An 11,713-nucleotide genomic window follows, 5' to 3' on the forward strand; every position below is an offset into this window, starting at 1 on the left:
GATCTGAGTTCAGACCAGAGTCATTCAGGTCGGTTTCCATCTATTATACAATTTTCCCAGTATGAAAGGACAAGAGAAATAAGGCCAACGTTAAATAAGTGCCTTAAAATAATGAATAAGTTTATCTTAATTGATAAGTAAAAATTTCCACCCAAAAACAGGCCTTATTTAAGGTGGCAGAACCTGATAATTGCATAAAACTTGAACCTGTATGATCAGAGATTTAAATCCTATCCTTAACAAACTGTTCATAATATTCTAATAGTTATTATGCCCATCCTCCTAGCTATAGCATTCTTACCACTAGTAGAATGAAAAGTTCTAGGCTATACACAATTCTGAAAAGGCCCAAATGTAGGGCCATACAGCCTACTCCAAACTATTGGCGATGCACTCAAACTATTTATTAAAGAAGCCCTATGACCAGTCACATTCTCAGTTTCTGTACGGATCCTTGAACCTATCTTTGCCTTGAGCCTAGTTTAACCATATGAATCCCTCTACCCAAACCATCAGTTAAGTCGTTCAGTCATGTCTGACTCTTTGTGACCCCATGGGCTGCAGCACGCCAGGCCTCCCTGTCCACCACCAACCCCGGGAGTTTGCGCAAACTCATGTCCATGGAGTCAGTGATGCCGTCTAATGCTCTCATCATCCTCTGTCGCCCCTTTCTCCTCCCGCCTTCAATCATTCCCAGCATCAGGGTCTTTTCCAATGAGTCACTTCCTCACATCAGGTGGCCAAAGTACTGGAGTTTCAGCTTTAGCATCATTCCTTCCAATGGATATTCAGGACTGATTTCCTTTAGAATGGACTGGCTGGATCTCAATGCTGTCCAAGGGACACTCAAGAGTCTTCTCCAACACCACAGTTCAAAAGCTGTACTATGTCGCTCAGTCATGTCCGACTCTTTGTGACCTCAGACTCTTTGTGACCTCAGACTCTTCGTGACCTGGACTGTAGCCCGCCAGGCTCCTCTGTTCATGAAGATTCTCCAGGCAAGAATACTGGAGTGGGTTGCCATGCCCTCAAGCTGAAGTTTTCTACACCAGTTCCACAAACAGACAAAATAATCTGTCATTAGCACTTTCAATGATGTATACCAGGAAATGCTACTGATTGGCTTTCAAGATTCTTCCCTCCTCCCTTTAAAATATTTATATGAGAAATTGTCTTTGTGTAGCCTATTTTAACTTTGAAAGTTAAAACTCAGTTGAGCTGTGATCACAAGAAATAATTTTTTTAAATCTGGTTAATGGTAAGATAGAAATGCCATCATGAATTGCATTTGCAGGCCTATGTCTTGTGCCCAAAATACCTATTTTTAATAGATATTTTAGATTTCTTTTTTCATAGATAAGAACATTTTCAGAAGGGATATATGAAGAAAGAAAGAACAAAAATCACCCCAGGCAAAATTTATCTTCAGTTCCCACAACTTTCATTTCTATAGCTTTCCACCCATTTGTGTCCCCTATTTGTGTCATTTATTTATTCAACAGATATTACTAATTGCCTGTAAGGTACAGCACAGGATGCTGAGGATATAAAGATATGTTGATGATGGCGTATGAGGGTATGGGAGTCATTGCTTCAGGGAGCTGGCAAGTACAGTGAGGTAACACAGATGTTAAATAAACAATTGTGAATGTACAAACTGTGATGCACTATGAATAAAATGAAACTGCTGCGGCAACAGATAATAGAGGAAGTGGAATTAAAGGGGACTTACTTAGGGTGTCCTGAGAAAGCTTCTCCGAGGCGCAGAGAGGTAAGGAAGAGCTAGGCTGACACAGAACTGTATCATTAGAGAAGCAGGCAGAGGCCAGATCTCACAGAGACTCGGGGCCATAGCATAGATTGAAAGTTTTACTCTAAATACATAGGAAGGCCCCGGGGAGTTTTAAGTAAGAGAAGGATTGATTTACATGCTATAATGCTACTCTGGGGAGCTATGAGGAAAATGAATTGAAGAAGAAAATAGTCAAGAGGGGAAGCAGAGGGACTGAGCAGCAGGCTCTCACAGCTGTCTAGGGGCAATTACAGTGATGGAAATTATGATGGTCATGGAGATGGATTAGCGGTCTACTCTGAAACTAGAAATGACAGCACTGGCTGATAGATTGGATATCTGAAGGGGAGGAGAGGAAGAGTCAGTGGTGCCTCCAAGAGAAAGGGGGCACTTGGAAAACATGGCACCACACTTCCAGGGACCTTTAGGTCTGGCTCTGATCAAGAGAAGGATCTAATTCATCTACCCCATTTACACAGGAGTAAACTGAGGCCCCAAAGCGGGAAGGGATTTTCTCTAAGGTCCCCAAGGCAACGCCTCTGGCCTGTTGCTGCCCACCCTCCAGTGTCCTCCCAGGCTCCACCGCCTGCAAATGGACTGAGAGTGAGCCTTTCAACTCTTTATTCCCATGGCCCTCTCCCCTCCCCATTGGCTTCCACTTTCCTGGGATCAGATGACCTAGTAAGAAAAAGGAGAAGGGTGTGGAAGGTCCTAGCGGAAGAGAGGAAAATAGGAAATGATGATTCCAGCTTTCAGAACTCTTACTCCTGATCTTAGAATGTGACAGAATGCATGATAATTATCTTCACCTAGGGAAGATAATCACTCTCAGCAAGAAGAATTCTAAAGCAGGGGAGTGGTGGCACTTTGGAGATCTCCAGGAACCCTGTACTACCACTCTGCTTCCCCCCAACCCTGGTTAATGTGCTTGCTGAGGGCCCTGAGACTAATTCACCATGGGAACAGAGTAGCCAATGAACAGAGCCTAAACTGATAACCAATGACAGTCTGACTTTCGCATTCACACACAAATCCACAGCAACCAGGACTATAGTGCACACAGGGGTGATGAGGAATCTCCCCCTTCCACCTCTTGTTCTCCCCACTTCCCTCCCAGAGACAGTCATGCAAACCCCTTCCTCTGGCCAATACTCGTGTCACTGAAGTGTTGCGGGGGAGAAAAGGGGGCAAATATTCAAGGAAGTTGATGGAAGCAGCCTGAATTTATAAAATATTTCATCTTCCCAGGCGGTGCTAGTGGTAAAGAATCTGCCTGTCAATGTAGGAGATGTGGGTTCAATCCCTAGATCAGGAAGATCCCCTGGAGTAGGAAATGGCAACCCATTCCAGTACTCTTGCCTGGAAAATTCCATGGACAGAGGAGCCTGGCGGGCTACAGTCCAGGTCACGAAGAGTCTGAGGTCACAAAGAGTCTGAGGTCACAAAGAGTTGGACATGACTGAGCGACATAGTACAGCCCAGCATAGGCACCGTGGCCCATGCTGTTGGCTCACTCATCAACATCCATTCTCACCCTCCCCATTTTAGAGGCTGAAAAACCTTATTCTTGTCTTTCCTACCTTCAGTGCTACTAGAAGTGATCACAGGCCACTGTTCTGACTAATGAGGTGGATAGAAGACGTCTGCTTAGGGTGGGAAGTATATTGCTCAGCTTTTGTTTTCCTGATCCAGAGGGCTATTCCATGGCTCAAGCCTCAGGAACTGCATCTGAGCTCCTGCCTGCTTCCCTGGCAAAACTCATCACCGAGGCAGTGACTCTTCCTGCTGGACCACACTGCCCACCAGTCCCCTCCTGATCTCCCGGGTACCTGGTTTTGTTCCTTAGCAGTCAGCATTATGATGGTTTCCTCTGTATCCCAGAGTGACAGACACTGGTTTTGCAGGACTTGCAACTATGTGAGGCTTTTTCAAGAGAGTAATTAAGAACCTCATGAGCTCTGGAGTGAGACCTATGCTTAATTCTGCTTCTTACACTAATTTGCTGTGTGATCCTGGGCAACTAGCTTTGCAACTCCGAGCCTCTGTTACTGTATAACAAGCCTGGATTTGTGGCACAAAACAGCAGCTTTTTTATTCTGCTCGTAGATTCCCTGGGTCAGGAAACTTGGATACAGGCACAGTGGGATGGCTTGTTCTTGCTTACAGATGCCTGAGACCTCGGATAGAGAAGCTACAAGGCTGTGGATCACTTGGCAGTGGGGGGTGGAATTACCTGCAGGCTCACTCACTCACATGGCTGGCAATGGAGGCTGCTGCTCTGACCACCTACCTACACATTCCCTCTGCAAGCTCTGCTGGGGTTCCTCACAGCATGATGGCCAGGTCCCAAGAGCAAGCAACCAAGAGGAAGCAGGCAAAAGCTGTAACACATCTCATGACCTACCCCGAGACTTCTGCCAGAGTCACCAGCCCAGCCAGATCAGAAAGGAAGGAACATATGTTCCTTTGTCCTACCTTTCAGTAGGACAAGGGTCAAAAGTCACATTGTAAGAAGAACATGTGGAATGGGAGAGGTTGCAGTGGTGGTATTTGGAAAAAGCAATCAGCTACACCTTATATATAAAGTAAAGATGATACTTTTGGAATAAGTATGAAGGTTAAAGAAAATAAGGAATTTAAAATGCTTAGTATGGTGCCTGACATGTAATAAGTGCTCAGTAAAAGACACAGTCATTCACATTCATATTCTCTCTCCTTCCCTTCCTCCTTCCCTCTCCCCTCATCCCTCACTCTCACCTCCCCCCAAGTAGAGGTACACACACACATATGTGACACTTCTGGATAGTGCTTATTAACGTGTTGTCTGTGCTTATTAATTGTTTGTGTCTATAAGAGATGCTAGTAATTATTTAAGTTAATGAATCTATAGATTAGATCCCTAATGAATCTACAGAATAGAGCCTCAAAAGTCAGGTTGTTTCTTATCTAATTACCTATTTTTATACTTTGGAAAACCAATGTTAATAATCCTTACTTGGATGAAGCATTCTTGTTGAAAAGAACTCAAGTGACCCTTAGCAAACAATAAGCAATTTTTCAAAAGACTGAGATTAGATTTCAACACCTTTCGGGATTTATAAGGATTTGAATTTCATCATCACCCCTGGAGTTAAATGAAAAGGCACAGAAGGTGCACAAAAGCTTGATACGTTCTCATTTTGCAGATCTGAACACTGAATTGAGCCAGGTCACTTACTGTCTTTGACTTTTTTAAGACTATGCAGATTGTTCCTCCTTCCCAAAGCCAAGGAGCCTCATATTTAGGCAGTATTTGCTCTGTGAATCAGCAAGCAGAACAATCAGAATTCACAAACTTGAGTTACTGTATTTCTGCATCTCTGCACTAAGAAGTAAGGAAGGACCAAGGGAACAGAACAGAAGGCGCGTGGTTTGTTTCTCCTCACCAAGGCTGTGCAGGGATCTTGGCTGGACAAGGATGGAACTTAGAAGACAACGATGCCAAGTGACTGGGCAAATGACTTACCTCCTTAGACCTCAGATTTCACAAACTCAGTGATCTGACATTCTATTGGGTTGGCCAAAAAGCTCATTCAGGTTTTTCTGTATGATATTAGGAAAACCCAAACGAACTTTTTGGCCAACCCAATACAATGGAACATGCTTACTGAGCCTCTGTGGTCCATTCTCTCCTTATTATGGTGGAGACTGCACAGAAATAAGAAATGCCAGGTCTTGGTTTACATGATGTTCACAGTCTAACTGAGGAGATAAGACTAACACACAAGCAGCAATGTGTTACTTACAGTGTGAACTTACAAAGCTCAGGTGTATCTTGAACACTAAGTGCCATCCACAGGTGACCCAAAGGGACAGATGCATGCTGGCAGAAGGTCAGTCTTCTTCCATCCATCTGGCTAGAGAGGAAGAAAGGGCACGCATGTTATTAAAACATAAGTCCATCTATCAGGTTTCCCCACAAAGCCAATGTTCTTACATTTCACCATATCTTCCACATCAAAACTCAAAGATAGAAAAGGAATTTTCCTACGTATATAGAGAAGATTCATAGTTAATTTTTTTTAACTTCAACTCGCTTTTAAGTCAATGAACTCTTCCCTCTTAAATTTAATATACCATGCTGAGCAAAGGAAGATGTTAATTAGAATCTGGCTTTCCCCATATCCTCCCCGTTTGACACACAACAGATTTAATTTTTCAATTTCGTTGAAGTATAACACACATATAAGTGCATCAGTCAAAAATATACGGCTCAGTTAATTTTCATCAAGTGAAAACACCTGTGTAATCAGAATTCAGGAAATTAAATACTGCCAGGGAGACTGGTATTGACATATGTACACCATTATGAATAAAAGAGACATAAAATAGATAACTAACGAGAACACTTTTGAATTTCCGTTGCATATATACCCAGGAAAGGAATTCTTAGGCCACATTATTTACGGTTTCCTATCATAGATTCTGCCAAACTATTTTGTGAAAACAAATCTATGCTCCCATCAATAATGTATATGAGTTCCAGTTGCTCCACACCTCCCTTTTGTATTTGAGCAAGTGAGTGTATCATAATATACACACTTTTACTCAGTTATACACGGACATTACCATTTTAATCTGCATCTACCTGCAATTTAGGTACCTTTTCCATGTTTATCAGCCACTTGTAGAGCCTCTTATAAGAATTACCTTTGTAAATTTCTTGCCAATTTTTCTGTTGTCTTTTTCTTGTTGTTCAGCAAGCATTATGTATATAACTTTGATACAGATCATTTTTCAGATGTCTATTATATCAGTATCTTCTATTCTGTGGCTTGTCTTTTCACTGTGTTGACAGTGTTGTATGAGGAACAGAAACACAGAATTTTAACGTCGTCCTCTTAGCAAGGTTTTTCCTTTAGAACTAGGATTCCACGCATCTTGTATAAGAAGTGTTTGCCTAACTCAAAGTCCTGAACATATTCTTCTATGATTTCTTCTGAAATGTCACCTTTCACATTTGGTATATAGATATGTGCAAGGTCATTTTTTTTCCTTGCATGTGTATATCCTATTGAACAAGCGTGATTTATTGAGAAGTCCATCCTATTCCCCACTGCATGCCCCTTTCTCAAATCACCAAATGCACATAGGTATGTTTCTGGACTCTTGATTCTCTTCTATTGATATACTAGTCTATTCTTGCCCCTACTTCACCCTATCTTAATTACTAGAGCTTTATAATGTGTTGATACCTAGTAATATGCAGATATCTGGAGAAGCTTGCTCAGGGTGCTGAAATAAAAGTTGGATGATTCCGCTGGGTGCTAGAATATGGTGTAGAAGAGAATCTGTTATGAGACCATATCTGTGGTCTTTTTCTAACTGTGAGATGGACTATTCTGTTGAAGTACCAGTGATTGCGGGTTTTCTCAAAGCTCTAGAACAAATCAATAGCCGAGACTCTGTCAGTGCTTAAAAACCTAAATGTGATGGTTAAAGCTCAGGACAATCATGAGTGGAAAAGGGATCCAAACATGGAGCATGTAAAACTCTCCCAGAGAGAAGGATGAATCCTCTTTCATGTCAATTAATGCAAAAGAAGAAGGTGCATGAAGCAGAAGCTAGTGAGGAACAGATAGGAATTTGTTGTGCTCTCAAAACATGGTTGCTTTTACTAACCCTTAGTCTCAGCTCTCAACATGAGGAGAAAACAGGGCTGCATACACCATAAGAGATATGAAAACATAAAAAATGTGGATTTTTTTTCAGGTATTAAGTTTTGTGCCAGTTGAATCTAAGGGTATTACTAAGTAATGGATGTGTTGTGCAGTTAAACGAGGAGTATTGACCTAGCTATGAATCACCCATCTCTCCATACATGATAAAAATACAAATAACTCACAGAAAGAGCAAACTCATCCATAGCCTTGAGCCGCAGACCAAAAACCGTCCTGTGCAAAATTTGATTCCATTGCATCTTGTGAACTCTCCCCCCTGTTTATGTCAACCATGGTGAAATGCTGTGGCTTTGAAAAGGATAAACAACATTCGTTTTCTGCTGTGGCCAAACAAAACCCCCACACTTAATAAATCAAAACTATACTGGCAAAAATCGAACAACTCCATCATTTGCTGAAACCTCGAAAATTCTCAAATTGGTCTTAGTGTTTCTGTAAGCACTAAGGTTAACATTTCCTTCTTTCCTTCAACATTTCAAAGACACTGACCCATGTCATCTGACTTCTGAGGCTCCCCATGAGAAACCTGCTCTTGATCCTCCTGGCAAATCTTCTCTCAGCTTCATAAACATTAATAATGTGCTTTACCAGTGTCTCACACAATAGAACATTTTCCTATAGTTTCATCAAGTCAGTTAAATCATCACACTGCGACCAGAGTTTGAGGAAAAAGAATTGAATATTTCAAGTGGAGACATTATGAGGTCTTTAGAATTATTACTAACTTTCAAACTAGAAATGAAAAAGTTGCTGAAGCCTCCTACAGATTTTAATTTCTAACAAAGTGAATACCAGTCTCTAATATATTTAAAGAAAAATCTCTTTGGGACCTTTTACCTAAGTGTAAAGGGTCCTTGAAGCTGAAAAGGGAGAAAAACCACTGGGTTTATCCCAGCCACGATTGGTCCATTTCTTGCTCTGACCTCACAGGGCATCACTGTGATGAAACTCACCAAAACCCTTTATAAGACCTCAGCTGGTCTTGTCGGCAGAGCCCTGGAAGCTGATTTTGGTGACCTGACGGCTGGACCTATAGCTAGTGAGCGTTTTTCCGTGTTTTTGCCATTTTGTTGATTTTTTTTTCCTTTTTCTCTTTTTTCTTTCTCTTTTTCTCATTTTTTTAATTTGTGTCTTATCATTTTTTTCTTTCAGTTTTAGTTTCTCCTCCCCATTTTTTGTTTTTCCCCATTTTCCCCCTTCTTTTTCTCATTTTATCTTATTATTTGTTTTTAGTTAGTGTTGCTAGTGTTAGCATAGAGACCATCATTGACATAGTTATAGCAGAGTTGGTGTAGCTACTAGTTTGCTAGCGTAGATAGTATAGTTAGTGTCAGCACTGTTAGTCTTCTCCATAGTTGGTGTGGTGGGTATAGTTAACAGGTTCCTAGCATAGTTAGTATCTGCACTGTTACCATAGTTGTTAGCATTAGAATAGTTGTATAGCACGGTTAGCATACGCAGTATTGTTGGAACAGTTAGCATTCTTAGTGAGGGCTTAGTGGTAGTATAGTTAGTGGTAGAGTTAGTATAGTTAGGTCATTAGTATAGCTTAGTGGTAGTTAGTATAGTTAGGGATGCAGGACTTCACAGCCATCTCGACTAACAAGATGGCTCGTATCTCAAATTATGACATACTTCACACCATTGGCGAAGGCGAATCCGCCGAGGTGAAATTGGCCCAGCATCGTCTCACCAAGGGACTGGTAGCCGTCAAGATCATCGAGAAAACAGATCAGACCAACCTCCGGCAACTCTTTCAGGAGGTCAGGGCCTTGAGAAGCATGAACAACCACAGGAACATTGTCCAACTCGTCGAGATCATAGACACCGAGGAGACTCTCTTTTTAATCATGGAGTACCTCAGTGGGGGAGACTTAGCCACCTACCTGGACGCCCAAGGCTACCTGACCGAGGGGGAGGCCCGAGGCGTGTTCCGCCAGCTGGTCTCAGCCCTGCGGCACTGCCATCGGCGGGGCGTGGTGCACCGGGACGTGAAGCTGGGCAACATTCTCCTGGAGGCGAACAAGATCAAACTCTCAGACTTTGGCCTCAGCGACCAGTGGCACCCCGGAAAAAAACTGAACACCTTCTGCGGCACCTTTGAGTACATGGCCCCAGAACTCTTCCTGGGGCGGCCCTACACAGGCCCAGAGCTGGACGTGTGGAGCCTCGGCGTGGTGCTGTACACCCTGGTAACGGGGTCCGCCCCCTTCACGGGACGAGATTTCCGGGAGCTGCGGGAGTGCATCCGCACAGGGCACTACCGTGTGCCCGAAGGCCTATCAGGTGAGATGAAAGACTTGATACGCCGTATGCTAAGGCTCAACCCGGCCAACAGGGCGACTTTAGATGATGTTCGGCATCATCCTTGGCTGAACGTGGGCCTGGAAAGGCCACTCCCGCCAGCCTATGGAGATTACCCTGGGGTGACAATGGGGATGACACTGGGCTGGTCGAGGGACCAGATCCAGGGCAGGCATACAAGCACTGGCAGAGACTCGAATGGACCCAAGGTGCGGGCCCGCACCATCTTTGTGAGGCCGGCTGTTTCCTCCGACCTCAGCAGCCAAGAACATACGCCTCCCGCCAGCCCTGAAGTGTCCACGCTTATTCCCGACTGGCTTTGGGAGACCATGGAGCAGGAGAACCAGGAGTCAAGGGAGAAGACCAGAGAGCCTGCCACTCCCTCACCCTGCCCGGAGGCGAGGACCGTCACCCCCAGCTCAGCCCCCTCCACTCGCAACACCCGTGATGGCCGCAGCGCCCCAGCCACCGATTGCGCCGGTGACCGCCACGACACGTGCGGGACCAGGCTCACCTGTGACGCCTGCGGCGGGCGTGACAACAGCCACACCCGTGATACCAGCTTCACGCGGGACACCAGAGACGCCTGCGATACCAGCCTCACCCACAGCGCCCTAAGCACCCAGGACACCACTGGGGCCTGCGACATAGAAGACGCCCGTGGCGCCCGCGATACCTACGGCGCCAGTGTCCCCAGGGACACCAGAGGCGCCCGTGACACCGGTGGTGCCCACGGCACCCACGATCCTCATGCCACCGTCACCCGGGACAGCAGGGGCACCTGTGACATGAGCGGTAAAACCCACTGCCCCCCAGATGTGCCTGATGCGGGAAGCTCCACCCTTGTTGGGCAGCCCCAGAATTTGTCTCCAGTCACTCCCCCTGGCCTCACCCAGAAGAAGAAGGGGGTGGCTGGGAGAATCTGGAGAGGTCTCCTTAAACATCTTTGCTGTGGGCTGCCCAGCAAGAGGGGTAAAAAAGTGAGCCCAGAAACACCCAGGGGATGACCTGCCAAGCCCCCTGGGACCTGGGCATGTTCCCACCTGGATGATGGGACTCAAACCCAGCACCTCCACCCCTTCAGACGAGATCGGGCGCGTTCAGGGTGGTATGGCCGTAGACACCTCCACCCCTTCAGGAAGCCTCCTGTCCAAAACTCTGACCAGCACAGAGGATGCTCTGCAGGGACCTGGGCGACCAGAAGAGGCACCACCCTGGCCTGGCTGCCCCTCCTCCCCTGCTGGGTGAAACTTCAGAGACTGGACTGTCCCCTGGGGCATGTCCCCATCCCCCACACTTCTGTCTTCCATGTGGTGGGGGAGAGGATAGTTATTGCCAACTCCTTGGTTCTTCCCTTGGTTCAATCTTATTAAACTTCAATGCTCCAGAAAGATGTATCACACTCTCTTTTGCATTCTCTCTGGTTAGAGTAGTGTGTAGGCATGTAGTACTTGGCGTTAATGAGCTAACAATTAGCACAATCATCCCCAAGAGCAACAGTTGCTGCACTGCAGGGTAGAAATGCAGAAAGAGTGTATTATTCCCCTGCACTGACATTATCTAATATTTTCAGAAGGGGCAGAGGAAACTTTCAGTCCCTGCAGCTAGGGCTAATAGGACCGGGACGTCTAGGATAGGATAATAAGTCCTGTGAACCAGCCAGTGTGCGGTGCGCTCAGGTCCCTGTGTGGATGCCTTTCCTGAATATGCTGCAGGAGCTGGGCGCGCTCCTTCCCCCATGGGCAGGCACCCTGAGGTGTGGCGTTTTTTACATTTTCTGATGTGAATTATTTTTAAAGTCTATTGAACTAAATAAAATGACAGGTGCTGCTGCTGCTGCTGCTAAGTCACTTCAGTCGTGTCCGACTCTGTGCGACCCCACAGACAGCAGCCCACC

At 45.1% G+C, this 11,713-nt stretch overlaps 1 protein-coding gene across 1 annotated transcript; it reads left to right on the top strand.

Annotated features, from left to right (window-relative positions):
* The first annotated feature begins 9,086 nt into the window (after window positions 1-9,086).
* On the top strand, window positions 9,087-11,064 carry LOC122680653 (serine/threonine-protein kinase MARK2-like). Its single transcript, XM_043882258.1, has 2 exons — window positions 9,087-10,611; window positions 10,901-11,064. Exons 1-2 carry the CDS (start codon window positions 9,087-9,089, stop codon window positions 11,062-11,064), a joined length of 1,689 nt encoding a protein of 562 aa, XP_043738193.1.
* Window positions 11,065-11,713: the final 649 nt, after the last annotated feature.

Source organism: Cervus elaphus, chromosome 22, assembly GCF_910594005.1.
Source record: "Cervus elaphus chromosome 22, mCerEla1.1, whole genome shotgun sequence".
NCBI lineage: Eukaryota > Metazoa > Chordata > Mammalia > Artiodactyla > Cervidae > Cervus > Cervus elaphus.